This window comes from Mauremys mutica, chromosome 3 (assembly GCF_020497125.1).
Source record: "Mauremys mutica isolate MM-2020 ecotype Southern chromosome 3, ASM2049712v1, whole genome shotgun sequence".
Taxonomy (NCBI): Eukaryota; Metazoa; Chordata; order Testudines; family Geoemydidae; genus Mauremys; species Mauremys mutica.
Genome location: NC_059074.1, coordinates 125318525 through 125346412, shown reverse-complemented (window position 1 = coordinate 125346412; position 27888 = coordinate 125318525). Strand labels below are relative to the sequence as shown.

The 27888-nt window shown below is 44.2% G+C and overlaps 1 protein-coding gene across 1 annotated transcript; it reads left to right on the top strand.

Moving 5' to 3' along the window:
• Nucleotides 1-23564, top strand: MPC1 (mitochondrial pyruvate carrier 1). Its single transcript, XM_045009774.1, has 5 exons — nucleotides 1-248; nucleotides 7567-7570; nucleotides 16427-16523; nucleotides 21555-21687; nucleotides 22195-23564. The coding sequence occupies exons 1-5, from the start codon at nucleotides 178-180 to the stop codon at nucleotides 22211-22213; spliced, it is 324 nt and encodes a 107-aa protein (XP_044865709.1). The 5' UTR covers nucleotides 1-177; the 3' UTR covers nucleotides 22214-23564.
• The last annotated feature ends 4324 nt before the right edge of the window (nucleotides 23565-27888 follow it).

Here is a 27888-nt window from a genome sequence, read left to right as displayed (position 1 = left end):
CGGCCAGAGCGCCATGGCGACGGACGCGTTGCCGTAAAGCGGTAGCCTAAGGGCGTCGCGCGCAGCCGGTTTGACCCTAGTGCCGGGGGCAGTTGTCATTGGAGTTGGGGACGCGGAGCGAGTGTGGTGGTCGCCGCGCTCGTTGCCGCCTTTCCCGCCCGACACCCCCCTGCCGCCATGGCGGGGGTGCTGGCCCGCAAGGCCGCGGACTATGTGCGGAGCAAGGACTTCAGGGACTATCTGATGAGGTGAGAGCGGCGGGGGCCGGCTGGGCGCGGCGCTGCCCTGCAACCGTCCGCCCCGCCCCGCTCCCAGTCCCCTGCCGCGCGCGGGGGCTGGTGTGGGCCGTTTAACGGGCCGTTGGGCTGGGTCCCTGCGGGCTCGCCGCGGCCTGTCACGCTCTGACTGGCTCTCACGAGCGGCTCCTGCCACCGCGCGAGGGGGCCGCTCGGCCGCCGTTGCCGAGCCGGGGGGGCGGGGCGGTCCCGGCGCGAGCCGGCTGGGCAGAAGGGGGAGGCTGCGCAGGGACTGACCCGGACCTGCCCTGCTGGCCTGCGGACGAATGCTGCCTTTAACGTCGCTAGTTTGGGTCAAGGAGCCACCGAGAAGCCCCTTCGCTCCGTGTCCAGCGCGCCAGCATAGCTCCACCGACCGAGCCAGGCTGGCGTCGCTCCCATACCGTTGGCCCGTGTCACTGATTCGCTGCTGTCCAATGGCCAGTCGCAGTGGGGAACTGGCCTCCTTTACAGGAGTTTGCAAAGTGCTCTGTGTTGTTAAAGAAGCAACATCAATCAATGCCTGCTCCGTTTTTTCGTTGTGTAAGTCTATTGTGTCATGCAGCACTCAGAGGAGCACAAAGTATACTATCAAAACAGGCTACAGAAACCTTGCGACGTTCTGTTTACCTTAACCATCGTGGTTAAGATGGGGTTGTGTAAGGGCAGATGAGCTGTCAAGTCAGTTTTACAAGGCAAAAATGGTATATGCTCATACTTTATGATGCAGGCTCTAATTATATAAGAATAAAGAGGCCAAATAAAAGTTTTACTAGCAACCTTAATCAAGGCATTTCTTGTATTTTGAGTGATTGACTTTGCAAACTTAATGTTTTTATAATATTGTTTTTGGAGATTTTTTTAAAAGATAAATTATATACAACAGCTGGAGCCATATTCATCCCCAACTTGGGTCATCAACAGGGTTTGGACCTTTAGGGCCACATTACATATATAGATGTTGTAACTAGAGGTGCTGGGGGTGCTGCAGCACCCCAAACTGGAAGTGGTTTCAGTTATATACAGGATTACAGTTTAGTTCAGTGTCCTACATCACCTCCACTATAAAAATTGTTCCAGCACCCCAGATTACATACATCTACCACTTGAGCTGATAAACTAACTGTTAAATGATAAACAGCCTACTACACCTATGTGGACCAACCACTAGAAGTGGTGAATTACACACTTTGCCAGGGGATTTCTCAGCTATTTGCTAACAGCAGAGGAATGTAGAGACTTGGGTGTCATAGGTTCAATTTCAGGTTTTAGAGGGGAATGTTACAGTTACACTCTTGTGTGCCCCGCCCTTTCCTCTTGTAGCAAATAGAGTTGCTTCCTTCTTCTTTTCATTGCCTGTCACCAGCTGAATTTACAGGAAAGAGTCTCCTTGAAATCAATTCATGTGTCTAGTGCCACAGTGGCCTACAGCAGCTGTGAGGAGCAATTTCCAGGAGGTCCTGCTCAGCTCCTGCAGTTCTGGGGTGGAGCGTGGCTAGTAAAAATGGAGTCTTCATAGCCTTTAACTCCCAGAATCTAACAAGTCTCTACTGAGCATATGTGGGGTTTGTGTGGAAGGAACTTGATAAACAGGATACCATATTGTTCCAAATCTTAATTTCTTTAATGTTTCAGAGGGCTCTGGTTTCATGGAATGTGTTGCTTTCTATGTACAAATGGTACTTATTTGATCCTATCTCTTACTGAATTAGTGTTGGTTAGATTTTTACAGTTTTAGTGCACTGGAAGTCTCTTTTGAAGTTGATTATTTTGTCCAGTGTGTATTTATAAGCTACACTGTTTCTTGTTTAACTGGGAGCCTTTTGCAGTGATCTTGATTCCAAAGATTGAAGTTGAAGAATTGCGAAGACTCAAAGGATGCCAGCCAAAAAAAGTTTTAGCCATTACACAGGAAAAATATACATACACACACCCAAAAAAAAATTAAAACATTTGAAAGTATGATTTTATTGTGTTGTCTTCCTAGGATCCTTTTCCAAATTGGCTTTCCTGGAGAAGGTTACCTATCTGCCTTCCTCTTACAGGGATAGAAGCATATCATGGGGCATTTAGTGAATTATGACTGAGACAACTTTGCAAGTCATAAAAGTGCATCCATAAATGCATTTTAAATCAGGCTCTTTTAATGGGTAAAATGTTTAAATTCATAGTGGGTTTTTTCCCAATTTTATACCCACAAGTCACTTTTGACAGACAAACTTAGTGCCTCATATGTCTCAAAGATAGATGTTGATTCTAAATACTATACTATAACAAGTCATCCTATTAAGCTGTATTCTAAGTATGTAATCAGTTGATTCAACAGATGCTATAACAACTCTTAAGTTCTGGTTTCTCTGAAATGATTATTAAATGGGGATCTAGATGCCTGTATGATGATCAGTTGTGTAAATATAATTGGACAGTGTTTTTTACCTACATTTTTTTTTCAATGCCCCTCTCTCTTTCTTGTGTGCGCCTCTGTGTTCAACAGCATGAGCATTCCACATTAATGGTTTGCTTTGTGTCCTGGAGTAGATCAGCACAGCATGCAAGGGCTATCAGAAATGGTGCTTTGAAATGGAAGGAGTGCATGTCTCCAAGGCAGAGGCATTCAAAACAATTAGCAGAGCGGTCACTTGAAGTATTATGGGACAGCTCTGGAAGTGCAGAAAGCAATCAAGTGTCTACACTGGCAATAGAGCACTGGAGCCTCTGCGCAAATACTCTTACGACTCTCGTTGCGGTGTGGTTTTTTTTTTCCCCAGCGCTGCAACTGAGGAGTTTCTGCGCACAAAGTGGCTTGGTAATGTGTACATGTCTGCAATTTGAGCCCAAAAAGCTACTTTACTGCGCAGAAACTTGCCAGTGTAGACAGGCCCTGAACCACTGGCAGAAAGACTCAGTTGCCTAGCATTTCTTGCATCACTGAAATGAACATTGCAAAAAAAAGTTCTAATAAAATTTCTTGCTTTTAATTTCTCCACCGCAGAGATGCCCTGCAGGTATTGTAAATACAGATGGATTTTTTTCCGCACTAGTTAGGATTCCGAAGTAGCTGTGATCCATTGTACAGGAGTACACTTTGAAAATCTTCTAAGAAGTTTTGGAGTCTATATCTCTTGTAGCTAAACATTGCAGTGGCAGTCCCATGATCTAATATAATTAGGGGTTGTTTTGAAGCAGGTATGTTCCATTCCTTGCAAAGCGTGAACAGTTTTATTAACTCAGGTCATCTAAAATGTGACTAGAAATCCTAGTGGTATATTTGACTTGCATTTAAACAGAGATGCAATCTCCCTTTTCAAAAGACTGCTCTTACTTTCAGTGACAAAATTATGAACAGGGACTAACTGTTTTCGACCCTCAGTCCTCCTTGTTGATAATTTTTTAAACAAGAAGTGTACTTCAAAGTAAGCTCTTCAAAATGTGCATGTACAATGTGCACACTTTGGCAGAAGTTGAAGGACAATAACTTCTAGGACTTAAAGAACCCCTTTTTTTGCCTGTAGTTTAGTCACAATCTTTGTCCCTTTCACTTTTGTAATTCTAAACCAGGGGTCGGCAACCTCTGGCACGCGGCTCGCCAGGGTAAGCACCCTGGTGGGCCGGGCCAGTTTGGCCTGAGACAGCGGCAGGTAAACAATGGGGGCGGCGGGAAGCGCTGCGGGCCGAGGGATGTGCTGGCCGCAGCTTCCTGCCACCCCCATTGGCCTGAGACGGCGAACCGCGGCCGGTGGGAGCTGCAGTCCGCTGAACCTGCCGATGCGGCAGGTAAACAAACTGGCCCGGCCCGCCAGGGTGCTTATCCTGGCGAGCCGCGTGCCAGAGGTTGCATGCCGACCCCTGTTCTAAACTAAGAATTCAGAGTTGTTTGGATGGTCTTGGCTTTTGAGGGAGGAACCCATCTCTTCTTGTGCAATGTCTCCTTCATGCTACCCATCTACTATTCAGATCTTTCTCTCTCCAGCAGCTGTGTAACATAAAGCCATACAGAAAGGTTCTCCTGGGTGGGACAAACACAATTTGGAAATGTTTTGGGGACTAGTCATCAAGGGAGTGAAGGATTTATTTCTTGCCTTTGCAAAAGGCTAAAATTCCTGCCATGTCACTAACCTGTTAGCTAGGATTATTTTATCACTCCTCCAAATAGACTATCCTCAGCCTTCCCACTTTCAAAGAGGCAGAAAGTAAAGTTTCTTAGTAGAATGATACCTCTGGTCACCAGGACAAATCATTGTAGCCGTGTAAGGTGTTGCTTCCTCACCTCTGGGAGTTGCAATATCTGTGATCCCAATTTGTGCAGACCTGGAACAAGGAGTTAAAAATCTAGTGACAGCTCAGCTATAAATGGGAAGGGCTGAGACTACCAATGTTCTCCTCCTGCAATTTAGGAAACTGATTGATTGCATGAGAGACTGAGGGGTGCCAGTTGCGAGCCACTTCCTGAGCTGCACCTGGGCCTCATCTACAACTCAGGACAACTCAGTGTGAGGCACCATTAAAAGCCAGCAGAGCACCATTGGTTGTCTGGTAGGATTTTATAATACACTATTATTCATGATTGATAGTGGTCCCTAAAATGCCCTCTTTCCTGGCTTTGCTCTCATGGGTCATCATGGCTTATAGATGACCCATGACAGACATAGCAGGAGGAGGGAGGAAATGACAGATTTTCCATATATGCTTGGCCAAGGCAGTTGTGACAGTTGCTGGTTAATGTGGATGCTTGCTATAGTCATTTCATGCCTCTGTCACCTTGACTGGTTCACTGTAATATACTTGAAACCTTCAGGAATCTTAAGCTAGTACAGCATGTGCCTGACTGCTCGCCAGTCTTACAAAATGCACCCATTGCCAGTGCTCTGGCTACCATGTTGATTTAAATGTAGGGCTTGTATACAGGGCTTGATGTACATGAACAGTTTGTTAAGATGCTCTCAGCTAGTCCCATGTCTAAGGGGACTAGCTCAAAGCGCTCGGTAAACACACATCAGCAGGATGGTTAAATCACGGGCTACTGGTGCAAGGTAGAGTCACACCCCAGCTTGCTGTGCTCTAATTGTTCAGGTAGACAAGCCCTTAGAAATCCCTAAAAGGAGCAGCTAGGAATCTAAGGGCTAGTCTACACTGGCAACACTAAACCGCTGTCGTGGCAGCGCTTTAACATGGCTTGTATGTTCGCGGCAGAGCACTGCTCTCTCCCAGTGCTCTTAAAAAAAAAACAAACAAAAAAAAAAAACCTCTGAGGGGCACAGCTACCAGTGCTGGGAGCATGGCCTACAATGGCACTTTACAATGCTGAAACTTGTGGCGCTCAGGGGAGGTGTTTTTTCATACCTCTGAGTGAGAAAGTTGCAGCGCTTACATAGTTCTCTCTCAGGAGAAGAGGGGCTTTGCTTTTGAGGGGTTGCACTTACCTTTGTGGAGATGGCTAACTGGGGATATATCCATTATACTTCAGGAACAAGCATATACTGCAGTCTAATTACATCTAAGAATGGAGAGATTACGACATCTGTTTGTGAAACTGATCTGTTCTTAGCTGCAAAGCACTGGGCTAAATATGTGCTTGCTTTTGAAGGAAGAGTTTGTGTAACCGTGGCTTTTCATATTCCTCCCTAGCTGTCCCAAGGGCACATGAACAAAAAGGATTTGGTTGGGGGAAAAGAATCTCCCCCATCTGGACAGGTTGTGAGTTCCACTGTTAAAATAACAATATTTTAGACCCTGTTTCAAACTGGATTTAATTGGCATTAAACGCCCATTAAAATATAGACGTAAAGTCTGAGAGTTCTTTTAACTTGCTTGATTAGCAGTGTTTCCACAAACATAGCTAAACATACATTGTAATTGTGTTTTCAAGAAAATGGCACTTACTGCCATCACTGCAACTGTCAAAAAATGCACTAGATTCATCCTGATGTAAGTGCTCTTCAGTGGAGTCAGGTGGAGATTGGCTCAATGACTGTTGATTATGCAGACCAGTGGGGAAAACACATAAGCTACACAGTCACGAAGCTAACACATTTGTATCATAGGTACTAAAATGCAGCTTACTAAAAAAGTCTGTGGTTTATGAAGCATTCTCTCACGTCCTATTTTTAAAAAACCTTGTATACTCAGCAGCCCAATAATAAATTACTGTGGGGCATACTCACAGGAGTGCACTTGCAGGATCTTGAATCCTCCAGCGAGCATGGTTACAAAATGGAAGAACTGTAGAAATAATGGTGAAAACATTCCTCTGGCAGTTGTACTGAATATGCATTTAAAAGTAGAGGCTGACAATATAAATATGCAGGGGTACATTTTGGCCATGCACATACCTGTGCTAAGCTACTGCATCTAGACACATTGTCTCAAACTAATAAGAGCAATGTCTTCAGAAACTTCTTACCATACAGACTCTAATGTAAGAGTACAGAATTGTGAAATTTATTAGGGTAAAATTTGTGCCTCTCAAGACAATGCATGGCAGTTTCTACTGCATGTTGGGTTTTGCCCTTTTATGTCCATCCTGTATCATGTAGCAGCAGACAGTCCCAGATATGTGCCAGCAGCTAGCATTGACCCAACCATATCATACTGTAATACCCGAGTGTAATAGACTTCAATTTAGTGTTTAGTGTGTCAAGCCATTGAAGTTTGTCAATATAGAGATTATGTACAATATAACTATATTTTTAAGGCTGGGTCTCCTAAGCATTGTAACAGTGAAATCCTCATTGGCAACTTTCCCTGAACTAGAGGGACAATTTGATTCTTGGTTTCTTTATCAAAAGCAAATGCAACTTCTTCTGTGATTTACATTGATTACTGCTTGTTTGAATTCACCAGAAATAAAACCCTACACTTCATTATATTTTTTCTTAGTTTGTAGCTAGATGGAAGAGGCAGCTAGCCACATTGCTTTTAGAGCTTGGGCTTTTGCCACCCTCTTGATCTTAAAAAACAAAAAAAACAAAAAAAAACCTAGAGGTGAAATCCTGGCCCCATTGAAGTCCATGGCAAATCTCCCACTTGCCACAGTGGGACCAGGATCTCACCCTAGTACATTAGATGAGTGAAAAGACTATTTAGAGGGTAACATTTGTATTCTATCAAGATAATTGTTAGATATTTTCAGTTTTAGTACAATAACTTAATTGAGAAAAATTGCTGCAGCATTACTTATGTCTTCCACTTTTCCATTCAAGATCAGTAATTTGAAGGAAACTAACTCTCTCTTCTCTGCTCCTCTTTCATGCATCGTCTGAATGGTGAACCATATTGAACACTGACAACATAGTACGGTAAGAAAAAGCTTTTTCTACTTCATTTCAGCCGTTTGTAATCTTGATGTATTAGCATTGTTATGAACTGACCTGACTCTGTCTAAGGAGGTGCATTGCTAACCTTCAGGACTGGTGAGTTAGTAAAAATTTTCCTCACCTCTCTACTCCCATGTGTATCAGGCTAACAATTCCCTCATGCAAGGAGGACTAAAGCAGCTAAGGAATCACTTCAGAAAGATATGGGTTTCCTTCACAGCCCTCTGTCACTGTTTGCTAGGGGCATGGGATTGATTTAGAGCTCCATCTCTGACTACTGCACAGTCATGTGTTGTTGCTAGATGAATTGAATGTTTTATTTTTAACCATGTTTACTTCAGACAGTAAACAGCACAGTCGCACAGCTTTCACTCTAGACTTTCTCTGATGATCCAGTTATCTTTATTACTGAATCTGGAAGTCATGGCTCACCATATTGTTGGATTCAGTATACTTAGTTCTGTACTATGGCTGAGTATATACTGACATAGAAGACTATTCTAGTCTACTTCCTGTTTAGACTGAAGACAGCCTGTACATGTGAAGTTGCACTTTATTATATTTCTATTGAATCCTGTTACTTTTTAGATGAAAAACATAAAACTTATGAGGGAGTCAGACTGAATTGCTGAGAGGATTGGAAAGGAGCCTTTTACCGCTTGGTCTCCAGTTCAAATGTAGTCCAGATCAGTAGTGATTGAAGGTTACTATTTGATGGCAGATTATGATTTATGTGAAACAAGTTGAATGGACTCTGACCTTTTTTTCTAATGAACACTCCCATTTGTAGGCAGTCTAATAAGGAATCAAATGCTGAATGAACATGAACTATCCTCCAGAACAAGAAGCTAGCATTAAGTTTTCTAAGGCTAAAACTGTTTTGAGGGTAGATGGAAGCCACTTTCCAGTGCTATCATTGTGTCAGTTCTCAAGCACTAAATTCCACTATTTTAAATGAATCCAAAGAAAACTGTAGAGGTTCTTAAAACAGTATTAGTGACAATATACAGTATGTGCAATTGCGGTTACACTCAGAATTTGCTTAAAGTGATGCATTAGCAACATAAACTTAGTTAGGAAGTGGACTGGAATGTACCTCTAGTCGCATAAAGAGCTGTAGTTTTAAACAGAACATTGAAACTATTAACATAACTTGGTTATATACAAGCCCCTCCAATAACAGATCACTGTTGCTGAATTTCTGCTGCTGTGATTCTAGCTATTACAGCATGTATCAACTTATATTGGTGTCTCAGAGAAAGTAGTAGGTGTCACTATACCACATATGCCTTCACCTAGACATTGCCATTAATGTACAAATGAAATACCATAACTCAGAATGTTGTTTGTGAGTAGTAATGGATTGGTTAGATTTTAATTGGTGATTCCTCATGCATTTTCTTTCCCTGTCAACTTTCATGTTCTTCCACATTTTCAGTAGTAGAAATGGAAATCTTTATAACTTCTCTAGTCTTGTACTATCCTTCACAAGTAAATTGTGTCACACTATTTAAACTTCTTAAACCAAACTGTTTTGAATAAAATTTTCAGAAGCATCCAAGTCCCATTGTCAGGCACTTTAGTCACTTTTGACACTGTTACTTTGTGGTGGTTAGCCTTGCGACCTTAAACACATGAGGTCACTTCTCACTGTAGTAATGTAAAATTGCAAACCTTGCTACAAAACAGCACTTAACTCAACAAAACTGATCATGGGGGTTATTTTAGTTGTTTTTTGTAAGCTTTCTACCTCTTTTCTCATACATGGGCATCCACTAGTCTTAACACTACTAAAGAGTTAGAATCTAAACTGCCTCTACGGTGGTGGAATAAGCAGATCTATCTTCCTTCGTTTGAGTTGGAGCAAAACTGTCTCTATTCTAGTGCATAGGTAAAATCCACAAGCTCGTGTCCAGACCATTGGATGGCCCTCTACAAAAGAACTAAAATTACAGATGAAGAAACCCATTTCTCCCCTGCTTCTCTGTAGGAACTTTACACTTCTTAAGCACTAAGGGGGTAGGAAGACCGCCCCCGAATTTAGAGCGGCTGAAGTGGTTCCCCCCCCCCCCACATCCGGTCAGGAGACACACTGATTAAGCGCCGACCAGGTGTTTACCACTGGAACACGCAGTGCATAAAGCACCAATCAGGAGAAGGGGCGAGAAGTTGGACTGAGTTAGTACATGCGCATAATAGGATGATTTATGTAACCAATTATAATAAAAGACGTGGAAAACCCCCGTTCGGGGCGCTCCACTGGAACAGACTGACTTGGCTTCGTTATTTGCAACATCTGGTGACCCCGACGTGATTCCCCCTGCTCACCGGCTGGAATAGCCTTCGGTGCACCGAACCTCGCTGGGAAGCCCCGTTCCGTGAGTATGGGGGGGGAACTGTCAGCTCAGCAGAAAGAGCCTGCAGCTCTTTCACATGAAATCATACGACAGGCTGGCAGGCCAGTCTCCCTGGGTCAGTTAGAGCAGCTACTTGTTGAAATCGATCGCCAATGTCCTTGGTACCCGGATCATGGGTCACTGTCGGTAGATGATTGGATAAAGATAGGGGCGACACTGCACGCGGAGCCTCGAGCTGCGGTGCAGTGGCTCCTGCTTTGGCAGCGATGTAAGGAGGCTCTGGAGACAATCGGGATTGGAGCGTCCTCCAGGGCTATCCTTCTCGCTCCCGCGCCTTCGGCCCCTCCCCCTTACCCTCGGATCTTGCCCCCAAGCCGCCTGAGGCGGCACCCGAATGCCATGATGCATGTCCGGGTGCGGATGGCTCTTCACAGCCGATTTCTCGGCTGTCCCCTTTTCAGGCAATGATACAGAGGGAAAGGGAGAAGGGAGAACTGAATGGCGAGGAGATAGGGGAGTTATTGGCTGCGTTCCCAGTGACACATCGTCCTGGCAACGCAGAGGGAGAGGCTGAAGTGGAGATCACAGCCCTCCCCTATTCCGTTCTCCGAGAGGCGAGACGGGCGGTTACTGAGTCGGGATTGAAATCCACCTTCACCCGAGGCATGTTAGAAGGGATTGCAAATGGATATAGCATGCTCCCCCAAGATTGGAAGGATCTTTGTAGGATGCTTTTAAGCCCCGCGCAGTATGTTATTTGGGATAGTGAATTTCAACAGGAAGCATTACAACAGGGGCGGGCATCGGGGGGGGCCTATACTCCCGAGCAACTGTATGGAGCAGGACAGTTTGCCAGCATACGAGAGCAGGCTGCGAATATCCCTCTCGTAACGCTCCAAGTTGTGGGGCGTTGTGTTTTAAAGGCCCTGTTTAAAGTACTGGTGATGGGAAAACCCTCCCGGTCCTTTACCGTCACCCGCCAGAGCCCTCAAGAGTCGTATGTGGAATTTATTAACAGATTACAGGAGGCTATTCAGAGGCAGGTAGATAATCCTGAAGCCCAGTGGGAATTAATGAGGAAACTCGCTTATGAGAATGCTAATGCGGACTGCCGCAAGGTGTTACAGTCCATTGTGACCAAACCGGAGTACACTCTGGCAGAAATGCTAAAAGCGTGCACAGATGTGGGCACTCAAGTGCATCAGATGAATTTGCTAGCAGCAGCCATGCAGAAGGGGTCCAAACCCCAGGGAAAGTGTTTTAATTGTGGGAAACCAGGCCATTTTAAGAGGGAGTGTCGGGCCCCTGGGGGGGGGGCCAATACCGGGACGCAACAGCAGTCCAATAGACTAAGGTCTATTTGTCCCCGATGTAAGAAGGGCTACCGCTGGGCAAACCAGTGCCGTAGCAATCCCCCCCGCTCCATGCCCAACCTCCGGGAAACTGGGCCACGGGTGATCCCCCAGCCCCGGCCCAAAGGTGGGAGGAGGCACCGCCCATGATGCCCCGGCGGCCACCCTAGGAAGTGCGGGAATTGATTTGTTATTGCAGGAAGATAGGGAGCTCACTTTCCCCGGGGAGGTGGTGGCGATTCTTACCCAACTTTCTGGACCCCTGCCCCCGGGCACGATGGGGCTAATCCTCCCTCGTTCCCATGCCGGAAAACATGGCATTCAGATAGTCCCTGGGGTAATAGATAGTGATTATGTGGGAAGAATTTATGTCCAGATTTGGGCTCATATGCCAAAACAGCTGCACCAAGGGGATTCATGGGCCCAGATGGTGATCCTTCCCTTCTGTTTGCCTGCAGGGGGAACAAATGTGACCCAGGACGCTGGGGGTTTCGGGTCCACCTTAGCGAAGGCCCATCCTCAGGTGGCGGCGATCACTCAAGCAATAGGACGAGCAAAATTTAAGCGTACCTATTACTGCAACGGTATCCCCCTTGAAGGGCTGGTGGATACTGGTGCTGACGTTACAGTCATCTCCGCTCGGCAGTGGCCGTCCACCTGGGACAAATCCGAAGTGCCAGCCATTTGGGGAGTGGGCGGATTGCAGGCTGCTCAACAAAGCACCCGATGGATTGCTATAACTCCGCGAGAAGGGGGAAAGGAGATTCTCCTTAAACCCTATATCGTGGATATTGCTGTATCCCTATGGGGAAGAGACTTGTTAAGCAAATTTGGATCACATCTTACCATTCATGACTGAGTTTACTGCCCTTCCCTTTTTGGCTAACACATTTTGCTACTGCCTGGCCGAGTTCTGCCGCTCTCATAGCTGCTTTTTCTTGGCTGTCCGCCAAGCCCCCCTTTTTCTTCGCTGTCCGCCAAGTTTTAGCTGTGAGCGGTGTCCTTGACTGTGCCCAGTGTCTTATCTTTAGCTTTCTTCAGTTAACTCATTCTGTTCTTTTCGGATCCCATTGATAGTCATGCATTTTTTTCATCAAAATGCAAAATTTTTAGTGAAGCATTTTATGATCCCCCTAATTCAGGCCCAATGTATTGTTCAAACCTGTAATCCATTGTGCAAGTCTTCATCATTATCCCGAACTGGGTGTTAATCCCCGCGGCCTTCAATCCAACCAAATTTGGCAAATGGATGTCACGCTTTATCCCCCTTTTTCTCCTTGGAAATATTTACATGTTACCATCGATACCTACTCTCATTATATTTGGGCCACCCCCCAACGGGGCGAATAGGCCAAACATGTAATTAATCACGTTCTTGCTGCGGTGGCCGTTATGGGCCGCCCCCGACAGATAAAAACCGATAATGGCCCCGCCTACATTTCTCACAGATTTGCGGATTTTTGCACGCAATGGCAAATTAACCACGTCTTTGGTATTCCGTATAATTCCACTGGTCAAGCCATTGTGGAACGAACCAATCGTACACTTAAAGAGTACCTAAAAAAGCAAAACAAAAAAGTGGGGGATGATGGGCCAACCCTGGGCGCCAAGCAAAACCAATTAGCGATAGTATTGTTTACCCTAAATACTTTAAATATTTTTCAGAATTTTACAGCCACTGAACGACATTTTAAGATGGAAACCCCGCTCCCACGCCCATCTGTCAAATATAGGCAGAGCCCGGACCCTAATTGGTATGGCCCCGTTCCATTGATAACCTGGGGACGGGGGCATGCCGCTGTGCTTACTCCCACAGGTCCATTGTGGGTCCCTGCCAAAAATGTGCGACCGTGGCACGATGACGTGGCATTAAAGCCTCAAGAACCCGATACCCAACTTTAATCTGAACCTAACCGAGACCTTTCAAGTGTGCCGAGCCACAAAGACGGCACCAAAGGTTACCTGGGGGCAGGTGAAGCAGCTGGCGCAGCAGGCTCAGCAAACGCTGGAGAATAACAAGGCCGAGCCTACCCCCGAAAATTTTACTGCTGCTATTTTTGCCTGTTTGACCGCTAATTCTTTTACCATATTGTTGTGTTGTTTTTGTGTGTTATCGGTTGGGGCCGAACCCGAATTGCGCAGCCGCATGCATTATAATATATGGGCTCGACTTGCGGTCCTTGCCAATCAATCCTCCTTTTGTTTACAGCAGGCCCCTGAGATGCATGGCCTGTTGGGCACCTGCCTGGTCCCAGTATGTAAGGCGCCAGGCAGTGCTGCACATGCAACGGGGATGTCTAATTTTATAAATGCCACCGAGATTCAATATTCTTCTATGAGCCTATGGGGCCAGGCCACTTATGCGAAACCCGCGAGTGCCTTGTCCCTTTTTACCCCATGGGTAGCCAATCACGCCAATTTGACCTGTGTACGGATGGTTAATTGCACACGTCACAGGCCCCCAAAAGGATGTTTGCGGGTGGGTACCCCGGAATGGAATTGTACACATTTTCAAAATGTGTCCAGCAATTACGGGCACATTTTGTTACCAGAAGGTTGGTTTTTTACGTGTGGTCAGAGGACCTTTAATTATATTCCGGCCAATATTTCCGAAGCTCAATGTTGCCTAAGCAGGCTCACATTGATACTCCCCACAAGGTCAATGTTGACTGGCTCCCGAACTAATGAGGCCCGCACCCGACGCCGGCGAAGCTCTACCCCCATGAGGTCAGAATGTAATGCCAATGTCAGCCTTTTCAGTCGGGCTGAGTACATCTCTCTGGCTGTTTCCTTGGTGGGTCTCCCTGCGTTGGGAGTGGCCAATCACCAACAGCTTAGTCGATTGGCATGTGCCTTAGCGAAAAATATTAATTATACGTCTGCCGCCTTGGCCTTGCTGAATCAAGAACAGGAGGAGCTTCGCAATGCCATATTAGATAATCGAGCGGCAATTGATTATCTGCTATTGCTCAGCCATGTGGGTTGTGAAGAGGTATATGGCATGTGTTGTTTTAATCTAACAGACAATTCTAAACGGATTCAAGCACACATAGATAACCTCCAAGAATTGGCACAACACATTCAGCAGGACAGGAACCCATCATGGTGGGATGACCTTTGGGCGTGGCTGCCATCCATGGGATGGGTCCGAACTGTTTTGCAATATGCTTTGATTGTTATCGCCTGCTTGATTGGTTTTTGTTGCTTTGCTCAGTGTATTCCTAATATAATTAGGATGTGTTTTACACCCTGTCGGCGCAAACCCCTGCCTACACCCCAAGCCGTCATGTATGCATATAAAATCATGAAACATGCGGACCAGGCACGGGTCGACAAAACAGAAAAGGAGGGGATGTAGGAACTTTACTCTTCTTAAGCACTAAGGGGGTAGGAAGACCGCCCCCGAATTTAGAGCGGCTGAAGTGGTTCCCCCCCCACATCCGGTCAGGAGACACACTCATTAAGCGCCGACCAGGTGTTTACCACTGGAACATGCAGTGCATAAAGCACCAATCAGGAGAAGGGGCGAGAAGTTGGACTGAGTTAGTACATGCGCATAATAGGATGATTTATGTAACCAATTATAATAAAAGACGTGGAAAAACCCCGTTCAGGGCGCTCCACTGGAACAGACTGACTGACTTGGCTCGTTATTTGCAACACTTCTCTTTCCCCGTATACTCCCTTGTTCTGAATCACTAACACGGCTGCTACTCTAAAACCTGGAAAATGTGTAATGTTAATATTAAATAGATGCAAAAGTGGTGTTTAACTGGCTGCAAAGAATTCCAGCTTTCACTTGCAAATAGGTATCCTAATGTTACTCCTTTTGGCCTTAGCAGTTAGCCAACTTGCTGGTCTTGTGTGTGTGGTTTTTGTTAGGAGGAGAAATTCCTGATGGGTATTTATTTGATGCAGTCATATTTATTTACATAGTATGTATATAAAATCCTGTTTTCCTGAACACAGGACACAGTTCCAAGCCTCTCTCAGCCAGCACTCTGCACCAAAGCTTTCTCTCTTACCTATTTCTGAAGATCATGCTCTGAGTTCTTATGTAGCTTTTTGCTGCCTTTTCTCTCTTCCTGTGGTCTTTCTTCTCTCATGCACATGCACAGATACACAGTTGGAAATAAATGCAGGAATAAGGGTTTGACTTATCAGACCCCCAGAAACTCCTTGAACCGCATGGCTCAGACACTGCCCAGACTTGTATGCTGTCTAGTCTTTGGGCAGTGATTTTCTGTTGTTTCAGCCACCACTAAACAAAGCAGCGGAGTCCTGTGGCATCTTATAGACTAACAGATGTATTGGAGCATGAGCTTTCGTGGGTGAATACTCACTTCGTCAGATGTATTCACCCATGAAAGCTCATGCTCCAATACGTCTGTTAGTCTATAAGGTGCCACAGGACTCTTAGTCTGGATCTGTAAGAGCAGCAAACGCGGCTACCCCTCTGATACTTGACACTAAACAAAGTTCATTTAACTGTTCTCATTTATCTAAATGAAAGGTGGTTATTGCCCAACAGCTTCCACAATGATTGCCCGGAGCTCAGACCTACTTGTTGGGAGCAATCTAGCCTCCAGCATAATACTGGAATGACCTCTTAAGTTAGTCACTGAGGTATTTTGCACTGAGGTTTTTTTTTTCCTGCCTTTTATATTGAATAGTGGTTTGAAGAATTTCTTGTATGAACAAGATGCACTCTTTGTTTGCATTAGTTGGCTATAGACTCTAGCATAAACCTGAGGTTACAGTAGTGACCACAGAGTGGGTTCTGTTGCCACTTGACAGCCTGGGAAGAATGGTGTGTTCTGTCCTTGTTCCCCATGGGACAAACTATGCCAAACCCATCTACATGGGCTTGGGAAAGTGGGGAGAATTTTTTCCTGCAATGTAGAGGATGAGACCCTTATTTGACAAGAGGTGGTTTTTTTCCTTCCACTTAAGTGTGCTTGAAAGCTGTCTCTATTCTAATTTGAAAGGAAGCTCTACCACACTACTACTCTTCCAGAACTTCCTCTCTTAAAAACATGTAAGAATAACATGTCGATGATAGTAGGAAAAAAATGAAATCTTTCAAAATTAGAGGATAAACTCTTTGCTTCCTTCCACTTTATTTACAGCACTTCTGGGGACCGGTAGCCAACTGGGGACTCCCTATTGCTGCTGTTAATGACATGAAGAAATCTCCAGAGATCATTAGTGGCCGAATGACATTTGGTAAGAAACAGGGTTGAAATTGGGACAGACTTAAAATGTCAAACTACTAAGAGTCCATAAAAAACTTCCCAAACGCTACACTTCAAGCACTAATTTTAGTTTAACATACCTGTAAACTCTCTTGTTGCATCTAAAATACTATAGATGTAAGCTTTAAAAAGTAACTAGTAACTTCCAGGTACTCTTTTGAAGTGCCCAACTTGAAACATCTTAAAGGGGGCAGAGTTTTGTTTGTGTGTTTTTTGATTAGTGGGGAGGGGAATGGCCAATAGCCAATGGGAAATGCCAAACTGAGAGGTGTGTACTGACCCCCGCCCCTCTGAGATAGATGCCTGAACTCTGGGATAGGTGCTTTCCTCTGCTTGGGATTCCCCAGTGCAAACCCTCTCTTGGTGCCAGATGCCTGTTTAGCAAGAAGATGAGGGAGAAAGGAGGAGGAAAAGGACCTCTCTCAGAGCTTTTAGCCAGGGGTGTCATTTCAGAAAAATTTTGGAGAGGAGGAGACTGTTTAACATATAGAAGGTTGTGTGATTATATTGCATTCTGCATGATCTCAGGGTTGGGAGGGAACTGCTCCCCTTGCCCCATAGCAAATTATGTCCCTTCTTTTAGCCCAGTAGTTTCAGTACTCGCGCTGTGATGTGGGAGACCCCCTGCTTCAAATCCCCCTTGCAAGTGAGGGGGAGAAGGGACTCGAACTGGGCTCTGACACTTCTCATGTGAGTGCCCTAACCACTGGGCTATGGGATAGTCTGATGTGGGGGCACCATCAAAGTCTCCTGTTGAAGTGGTTCCACTTTTGATAAATAATTTTAAAAAGTCATTGGAACAGGGGATTTGATCCTGGGTTTTCCACCTCCCACCTTTTATCATGACTCCCTACAGTCATTCCCATGCTCACTCGTTCTTTCCCCTGCCCCCATGATGATTTTTTAAATTATCCACATTTGAACACTTTCAACAGGAAAGACTGAGGCACCTAGTACATGAGGTAATGTAGTCATGGTAGCATGGACAGCAGCAAGTGTTGATGCTGGCTAGGTGCCCCAAGTACTTACCCACAGGGTCTGACAGCTTTGTACTCAGGGCTGCTAGCCCATGTCACTGCTTGCTGCTTTCCATGCTACCCTGGCTATGCTATCTTTAGCACACTAGCTTGATGAGAGCTGACACAAGTATGTCCACTGGAGCTGGGAATCACACTCCTAGCTCAAAGCATAGACATAGTCTCAGGGAGTCGCATACCCCATAGCCCAGTGGTTAGGGCACTCACTTGAGAGGTTGCAAATCCCTGCTCAAATCACTTCTCTCCCTCATGTGGAGTGGGGATTTATATAAGATCATCTATAGGGGCTTAAGCCAGTACGCAAGCTCTGAATGCATCAGATTGGGCCCTGCAGACAAGTTAGGCAGAGGAACGCCTATCTTCCTGCAGTTGATTAATCGTTCTAGGGCTTAGGCAGCCAGATGCCTGGCGTGGGTCTGCACTGTGCATGCTTAGTGGCAAAAACATAGGTGCCTAGGGAATTTTTACTGCAAAAACTTGGGTGCTGAGCAAGTTTAGGTACCTACAGCAACCAGGGGCAGCTGAGTGGGAGTTTTGTGAATCCTACTGGGGCCTGATTCTGGGTTTTTAGATGTCTCAAGAGGAAATAGCCACTTTTAATCTAGCCCATGCTGCAGAAATTAATAAACAAAACACATCACTTCCTTTCCATCTTCACAGTGGAATTGCCTTTTCCTAGGCAACTAATGAAAAGGGACAGTTTGAAGTGTAACTTTGTTCAGCCTTTAGAGTCCCCTTACTGTATAGCTGATGCTGGGTACTTAAAATTGTATTGCATTTACTGTACATGTTTTGCAAGGTCTTCGTTTTGCACAGGTAAAATAGATGTTTCAGGCCAATGTTGAAACTAACCATCTCTCCATATAGTGAAATAGTACATTCCAGGATGGAAGCTTAAACATCCATTTAGGTTTTGGGAGGATTTTTAAATAGTGAAATTACATAACTCTTCAAATATTTTGCCAAAGAACTTTGCTCCATCAAATATATGTACACTACAACATAATGTTTAGTTAGCTAGTTCAGTTTCAACTTAGTACCAGTTTACAAGCAGAAGGTTATATGACTGTTAAGAAATAGTTTTGTTTACAATGTTTGATGCTGCAGTCATCCTCCAGCACTATTACAAAGGTTAGTAGGTGAGTGTTTCTCCCCACAAAGCGTTATTTTTGCTACAAGTTTGAATGAGTTGCTTTCATTTTGTAGAAAATGAAAGTTTTCTTCCTTCTTCCAAATTTTCTGCTAGAAATGCAAATAATTCTCTTAAAATAGAAGGCTTTCCCTTCTGATAAAAGCTCTGTTGTCCTATTTTCACAGAGCTATTTCACTGGGGCTCACAAAAGGTTTGCTTGCATCTAAATTTCCATCAAAAACTGAAGATTGACACTACAGCAAATTTATTTTCCTTGGATTTTAATTTTCTACTCCCTTACTCTAAGACAGGGGTCTCAAACTCAAATGACCCCGAGGGCCGCATGAGGACTAGTGCATTGGCCCGAGGGCTGCATCACTGACACGCCCCCTTGCTGCCCCTGGCCCCACCCCCAATCCACCCCTTCCATGAGGCCCCGCCCCTGCCCTGTCTCTTCTCCACCTCCTCCCCTAAGCGCGCGGCTCCCCACTCCTCCCCCCTCCCTCCTGGAAAGTGCTAAGCGCCACCAACAGCTTTTTCAATGCACTCTTCCAATCCTTGAAATATGTCACGTCCCGTTGTGATACCCTTCAGTGGCATTAAGTCTAGCAATTCTTCAGTTATATTCAAATTGCAGTCCACACCTCTAATGAACACTGCACACTGTGCAGTATCTGATACATCTGTACTCTCATCAAGAGCAATTGAAAATACTTCAAAGTCTTTTGCCATTTGAATCAATTGTTTTTGCACATTATCAGCTAAATCCGTTATCCTGCAGGCAACTGTATTTGCAGACAAGCTTATGGCTTCAAAAACTTTCTTCCTATCAGGACATAAAATTTCACTGGCCTTCATAAGACATTCTTTTATGAATAAGCCTTCTGTAAAAGGTCGCGATGATTTAGCTATCATTTCGCTTATCACAAAACTTGCTCTTACTGAATCTTCGCTAGACTTGTTAATCCCTGAAAATAAATTTCTTTGCTTGGCAAATGCTGCTTTAAGTTGCTGAACTTTTTCCTCTCGGATTTTTCCGGTGAATGCATCATATTTTTCACGGTGCATCGTGTCATAGTGCCGACGCACGTTATACTCCTTGGGAACAGCAATCGTTTGCTGACAAATAAGGCATTGAATTTTATCTTTTACCTCTGTGGAAAAAATATAAATTCTCCCATTTGTCTTGGAAAACTCTCTTTTCTTCCATGAGTGTTCTTTTTTTTGACGAAGTCATTTCCAAGCAGTTTTAATAAATATATACACTCAGTAATGCACCTCACTCAAAGGACAAAACACGCACTTAGATTTACTGCCTAAGGCTCTGGGAGGGAGTTTGGGTGGGGGAGGGGGTCTGGAGTGCAGGCTCTGTGCTCGGTGCAGGCTGTGGCAGGGGGTGGGGGTGCAGGCTTTGGGACGGAGTTTGGGGATAGGAGGGGGTGCAGGGGTGAGGGCTGTGGGGCTGAGGGTGAGGGGTTTGAGGCATTGGAGAGGCTCGGGGCATTGGAGAGTCTCAGGACTAGGGGAAGGGCAGCCTGCCCTGGCCCTAGTGCAGGGGGGCGCTAGGACCCTGCGGCAGCAGGTGATGCCGGAAGCCGGCATAGCGGAGGAGGAGTGGAGTCAGCGTGAGCTCCCGGGCAGGCTACCGGGCGGTGAGGGGGCAGCAAGTGGGGGCTGGTAGACACTGGGGGGAGGCGCGTGGGGGTGGCAGGTGGGGCCAGGGGAGAGACCCGGCCCCAAACATTGGGGAGCAGCGCGCGGGGAGCTTAGGCACAGAAAATAACTCGGGGAGGGGGGCGGGGGTGAGGGGAGTTTAGCGGCGACAGGAAGTAACTGGGGGAGCTCCGCAGGCCGCAGGGAAGAGCTCCGAGGGCCGCATGCGGCCCGCGGGCCGCATGTTTGAGACCCCTGCTCTAAGAGCACTTAAATTGAGATTAAAATTGTTAATCATTTGCATGCCTACCTTAAGTTGGACTTTCCCTTATAAGTTGTCATTTTGGAAAATGTACGGGGCTTTTTACAAGGGAAGCATTAGTTGCTTTTAAAAATATTTAGTCCTTTCCTAGCAAGAACCATATTTAAATATGGTAAGAATTAGATTTTAAATAAGGTTCTTGCTAGGAATGTGCCAATAGATTCAAGTTTGTGAGGGCCTTATTTAGGGCCTGATCCAACTCCCATTGGACTCAATATTGACTGCAATGGGAGATGGATTTGGACCCTGAACTGAAGATGCTTTAGCAACTTGTGTGTGGTTATAGGAAGCCACTGAGGGATTCAGAGATCCACAGCTATTGCAACTCTGTGTTTGGATCCAAGCAAAACAGACAACTTATAGAATTGTTTGCCTCTGTTGAGGTGCTGCCATAGTAAAGGAGAAATGCATTCAGTAGTTGCTAAATAGTGGTTTGCCATGAAATGGTGTCTTAACAATTAGAAGGGTTTTTTTTTTTGTTTTTGTGTGTTTGGTTTTTTTTGTTTTTTGGGGCGGGGGGTTGGTTGGTTGGGTTTTTGTTTTTTTTGCCTTCCTCTGCAGCATGTGGGTACAGGTCACTTGCCAGGATTATCTGGGTATATCTCACTTAATTGTTTTCCTGCCACTGCAGAGACCTTAGGCATTGGTGCATCTTGGTCCCTTCTATTCTCTCCCTGTGGCTCATAATAGTCTAGTCTCCGGTGGGCTGTACTACTTTGGTCTAAATTTAATTGTTGGGTTTAGTGTGTGGGTGATGGTTGTTGCCTGCAATATCCAGACTAGATTATATGGTGGTTCCTTCTGGCCTTAAACTTGGACTCTACCACTGACACTATGTTGACTCTGTTTGTTTTACAGCACTGTGTTGTTACTCTTTGACTTTTATGAGATTTGCCTACAAGGTACAGCCAAGAAACTGGCTTCTGTTTGCATGTCACTTCACTAATGAAATTGCACAGCTAATCCAAGGAGGACGACTGATGAAATACAAGTGAGTGAATTTTAAAATCTGTGTGGGGAAAGGGAAACAAACTAACATTTGCTAGGGATGTTCTCTGTACATGAATGCAGATTAGAAGGGTTGCAGTTTTTCATCTTCTATAATCAGCAATGACTATTAGCTGCCAGATTTTGGTGCCTCCTGCTGTAACATCCTATTGCTGGTTGTTCATCTCTGTCACAGAGAGCAGCTACTGAGAAGGCGGCTTCCCAGGAAACAAATGGCAGAAAAGCAAAGCAAATGCTGTACATTTCATTGCCTCCTCATATGCTGACACAATAGCTTAGGAACCCCCATCTTTTGGGACACTTTAAAACTAGACTGCATAAAACAGGCAAGTTTAGGGGCCACTTTTGTTGTGGTAAGGTGAGAAACCAGATAATTTAGTAAGTCTTTTTCATACCCAGCCTTTGATTTTTCACAGTATGTTCAAGCCTTAGTCAATAATTGTATATAAATACTAAGACCTTCACTGAATTATCCTGTTTTTCTTGGTAGGATGGAAAAGAAGAACTAAATATCTTTATCTTGGAAAAACAGGGAATGTGCCCCTCATCATGAATTCCAACAAAGGAAGAGCTCTACAGCTGCTGTGATGCAGACTTTTCTGCATTTTCTTCTCCATCATAAAATTCATCATGAATACAAGATCTTGTCAACACAAAACACATCATCCTTCCACTAAATTTTGTAGCCTACCTTTTTTGTAAAGTACTCTTCCGAATGTAAACAATTACATCTAACTCTTTGCTGCCTTACAAGTACTGACTTTACTTTTCTATTAGTGAAATTACTTATCCAAATCATGTGTTCAATATCTTTTTTTTAAAAAGATGAGAACTTTTGTTTTTATTTAACCAGCAACATAACTGAATGGCATAGGACCATTTCATGCATCTGAAGCCAGCTAGGTCAATGTGAACATAGAGATCAGTAAGACACAATTGTAGATGGTGTAATTGTTCTGCATATTTAAATATTTTAAAAACCATTTACCATAGTACTTGTGGAGCATCCATTCCTGACCTGTTTCATCATTAAAATTTATACCAGACTTCAGCAAGACATTGCTGATCTAAAAGTATGCATTTGCAGACTTGCCAGGTCACTCATTGCATGTCTGTTTTCAGTTATGTGACTAATGGATTTTTACCTGAAAGGGCATGTTACTACTTTTTTTTTTTTTAAACATAATTTCTGGTCCCTAGAATCACCTTGAGAGAAGCAAGAATTTCTTGTAAACTGAAGGAGGGTAACAGGGTTACAAACATGCATATTTAAGAAGTTTGGAATGCTGTGGATTTTTATAATTTTGTTAAACATATTCCTTTTGTGCACTTGGGCCTCTGAAGGTTGCTCCAGTCCTTATTCAGGCAAAAAAACTTCCCTTTACTTCAGTGGGAGCCTTGTCAGGGTAAGATCTGAAGGATAAAACTCCATTGTGTGTTTTCCTCCACATTGTGGCAGTCAAGTTTTTTTTTCCTTTTTTTTTTTTTTCTACTTCATTACACTTGCTGGAAAGTGGCATCAACAACTGCAAATAATGCATACAACATAAATAATGTTTGTGACAGACATAATTTTATTATCAGTAAAATGATTTTGGACAGTAAAATCTGTGTCCCAACTAAGTATGTACTGTCAAAAAGTTTTAATCAAAATAATGGCAATAAATAATTTCGATAAAACTCTGATGCAAGTTGTCTTCACCATGAAATGGAATATTCTTCCTTTATGCCAATATCAGATCTTAAAGGAAATCTCCTACATATGGGAAGTCTGATGATGGTTAAGGCCTCTCAGATATAGGGGCCATTTTTTGTTGCAATGAGCTGAATTTAAAATTAAAACAAACTGGTGTATGAAAATAGTGTTGCTGTTTTTACTGACTGTTGTGGAATTATTGGCATACAGTTGACAGACTTCTTTATATAGACAAACTTTTTGTTGTTCTTTACATAAATGGGATTTGTTGGATCAGGAAGGAGATGAGGAAACATCTCTCTGGAATTCTTACTGTGACACACAGTGTTAATTGTACCCATGACAGATCAAATCAATCTCATTAGTTTTCACTTGAGGAAAATAATGTTGATCTTAATGGTTGTTTATATCCCATTGATCAGAAAACACACAAATGGCCACTAACAAGGGGGTTACATGGATATGTCTTTCAGCTGGGGGAATTTTTCAGTTGACAATACAAATTATGGAAAGAGGGGGAAAAACTACCAAAAATGCAAACTTTAGATAGTTTTAACATAAAGCCCCAAGCAGCATTAGATTCATTTGAAACCTTAATGAAAATTAGGGTTAAATTGGTCAGAATTTCAGGTTTCTAAGGGACTCTGAAACAATTTGGGACTTCTAAGTCTTTGTTGCAAATATTGAGCATAATGTTCAAAATGAGGCAGAAGTCTAAATATTGTATAACTTCAGGTAACTGCAGGACTTGGCTAACATGTTAACCCCCTCAAAACCAGTGTGTGGTCAGCTGTTCACTTCCTGAGTGTCTACTTACTTTAACAAAAGTGGTGGAATAGTTCATATTAGAATTTACCTCAATTGCTGACTTCCTAAGGTTTGTTTTATTTCTATCTTTCTATAATGCCATAGAAATTAAAACAGAAGCAGAAGTGGAAAACTCTCAAAATGTACTCAGTCATCCCAAAGCTTGCATGCTTATCCAAACTGGGACTTCTTAAATGTAGTGTTTAACATCAGAATGAGGAGAAAAGGTGGCCATTAACATGAGTGGGAGTTTGGAGCTGTCACCATCTCAAAAAAAATGAGGCCACTTAGCTATCTAAATTTAAAGAATCTAAATCTGTATTTAAGAACCCACATTTGAAAAGTTTTGCTAAAATTTGGTGTTTAACCACATTCCCCCTCCCTACTCCCACTTACTGCCGTTTCCTCCTTCTGTAAGTTGATATCAGGTTGGGTAACCTTGCCATAGATTTTCTGCATCAAATGCTCTGTTTGAGGCTAGGAGTTACCATATAACAGAATTTTTTTTGCAAAACAGTGTTTAGAAAAGCAGGTACTATACACCCAACATGGGCTTTTTCACTACTTACAAATTATGTGGTCTGCAGCAATAGTTGAGTTAGAAGTTCAAGAAGGCAGCAACTGTGCCTGCTATATTCATAAGGTGTTTAGCACATCACAAGCTTTCAGAAATAAGAAGGCAGACTTCAATTGCTACTCAAATCAGTAGATATTCTGGTTGGCCCCACAAAATGAAAAACAGAGACAGTTGCATTACATTACTAAACAGTTTTCATATATCTAGGAGAAAGCAAGTTATCTATTTCCCGTCCTTAGCATTGTACAATGATCTGCCACCAGTAGGTAGTGGCAGATGGGCTATATACTACTTGTGTCAGGAAGCAGGGCCTGCAATGGAGTCAGTCTCCAGGCAACCTAATGAGGCCTGCTGGCCTGTAGTAGGCAGCCTGTTTGGCTAGGCCACCTGATTGATTGGAAGAGTCAGCAGACTGCCTGTTAAGCAGCAGCAGTTCAGTGGCTACTCACAGCATTTGCCTAGGCCTCTGATAGCTCCTGCCTTATTCCCAGCCCTGCTTCTGCCTTGTCTCAATCCAGGTAACTGAGTCCTGAACTTTGGCTCTGGTACTTGCCCTCTGACTCCAGTTCAGACCCTGGGCTCCAATTCCTGACTGCTGACTTTCTCTAATCACTAGGCCTGACTCCTACTCTGATCTCAAAGCACAACCACCTGCGTCCAGGTCACTGGCAGTTTGGACACCCCAACACAAGTGATAAGGGAACTAGAGATGATAGGGTGAACATGGAGTCTATAAAAGTCAATGTCTCTCTGATGGTGGCAGCAGGAGCCCTGCACACCTTGCAAGCCCAAGTGTAGAATGCAAGCTCAAGCAGCATTGCCTTCAGCTCCAGCCCCTGCTGTCTGTGAACCCAAGCTCCCTGGACTTGGCAAGTTCAACAGCAGTCAAAACAAATTTTGTAGGCTCCTAATTTAGTGTCTGCCCTTATTTCTGCTATGTCCACCTCCATACCTGCCTTGTTCCAGCTGTGTTTCTGCCTTGATCCAGCCTTGCCCTGTGCCTTGCCTCCAGGTAACCAGTCCTGACCCTCAGCTCTGATTTCTGACTTGAGTGTGACCCTTGGCTCTGGCATCTGGCTTCTGACTCTGGTTCTGACCCTGAGCCCCAATTCCTGACTCCTGCTCTAACCCACATCCCAATCACTGACAGTTTGCAGCTTCTCTAAAATAAAGGTGTGCATCAAATGTAGTCCTAGCCAGAGCTTTTACAGGGCATAGGGATGCTGGCAGATTCCTCCTTTGTTCCTTGAATGTTGCTGGCCAGAGCAGTATTTAATGGGGAAGACTAAAGCACATACTGCTGTTACTCTGAAAAGGAGCATGTATGACCTAGACAGCTTGAGCTCCAAAACAGAGCACATATGCTAGTTAATGGGTGGTTGACTGTGCCTGCCAGCTCCAAAGGATTGAAGAATGGAACCAGAGTGAGAGTTGAACGTTGCTCCGCATGCTCTTGAGAGACTGGAGAGAGATCTTGCCCTGCTCTTTTATTTTCATGAGGCAGTTAGGAAGAGAAAAACTACCCTTCTCCCGTTTGTCAGCCACAGATGGTAGGATCCAGCCCTGATTATTCTATAGACTTTTCATGTCATTGCACCATGGTATAACATAAATGCATTCAGCTTGGTTTTACATATGTGGATAGGTCTAAATCACTCTCTGATACTGTTATTACAGGTGTGGAAAGACCAGTGCCTTTATAAACTACTTGTGCATATTTGGCCTGGGGTAGCCCTTACTGGAAATGCCAAGGTCAGGGCAGGCTGCAAAAGGGAGAGACTGGTGGGTAACACTGAAGTTAACTCCCCAACCAGTCACAAACTGTGCTTCTGATTCCCCACACTGGTTATCAAGAAGCAAAAAAGCAATCACACAGCCCCCTTCATTGCATTCCAGTTCTCTGTCTCCCAGTCAGCACCTAGGTCTAGTACAGTGAGAAGTTATTTTAAAACTCTGCTCTCATATATAAAATGGTCTTCTGACCCCTGCCCCCAAAAGGGTCAGCCATGTTACCAGGTCAATATAGGTTTGGATCTTACTCAAAATACCCCCAGCTAGCCAATCCTTTAATGTGTAAAACTAAAGGTTTATTATAAAGAAAAAAGAAAGAACAAGAAGAGAGATGTTAAATGGCAAAGCAATCACATACATACAAAGACTTCAAAGGCCATATATCAGGTTCCTAGCAGTATTGGTGAGTTTACTGGCTTGAAAGTCCCTCTGGAACACATCCACAGCTTGGATGGGTCATTCAGTCCTTTGTTCAGAGCTTCAGTTGATAGCAAAGTTCCTCCAGAGGAAAGAAGCAGGATTGAAGACAAAGTGGAGAAGATGCAGCTGCCTTTTATAGTCTTGTGGCGTGTGCTTCCTTCCTTTCCAACACAAGCTGCCCAGCACAGGCCTTGGAAGCCTTTTCTGTCCATAAGCATGCCCCTGCATGCCTTGTTGAGTCATAAAGTGTATCCCTTGCCTTCTCTCAATGGCTCAGTTGAATAGCTGATGATCCTTAATGGGCCATCAAGCAGGCTAAGCAGTGCTGATGCCAAACTGTCTGGGGGGGTGTCACCCAGAAGCATAGCACAAGTTTTTGTAATACAGACATACCTATAACTCATAATACAACCATATATAAAGGAGATTATTATAGCTGGCAGATAACATTTTTGCAGCTATCTTACATGGTGTATCTGGCACAACTCATTGCAATTTTACAATATTGGTAGTCATAGTATCCTAATGTGTCCCCCAGATTCCATATAGCATCACAGCATAATAAATCCTTAAGGTGCTATGGTAGCCTGTCACTTTAAAATTAAATATATCTGACCAACTACCAGGTGGCATCCACTAGAAGATGGCTCAAACTATAGGCACATGCCAGAGAAGCACAACTGTTGTGGTCTAGCTCATAAAATGCTTATTGCTTCACTTACTCCACTGTGTAGATAGTATGATTCCTGCTGAGTACCAATAATTGCAGCTTGTTTATAAATTGTAACCCTTCCTGGCACCCTCCAGCATCTGCAAGTACATGACAGTCTTGCAGAGACAAAAAAAGGATGCACTTTTATATCACACTCATTACCCTCCTAAGGCTACTCTGC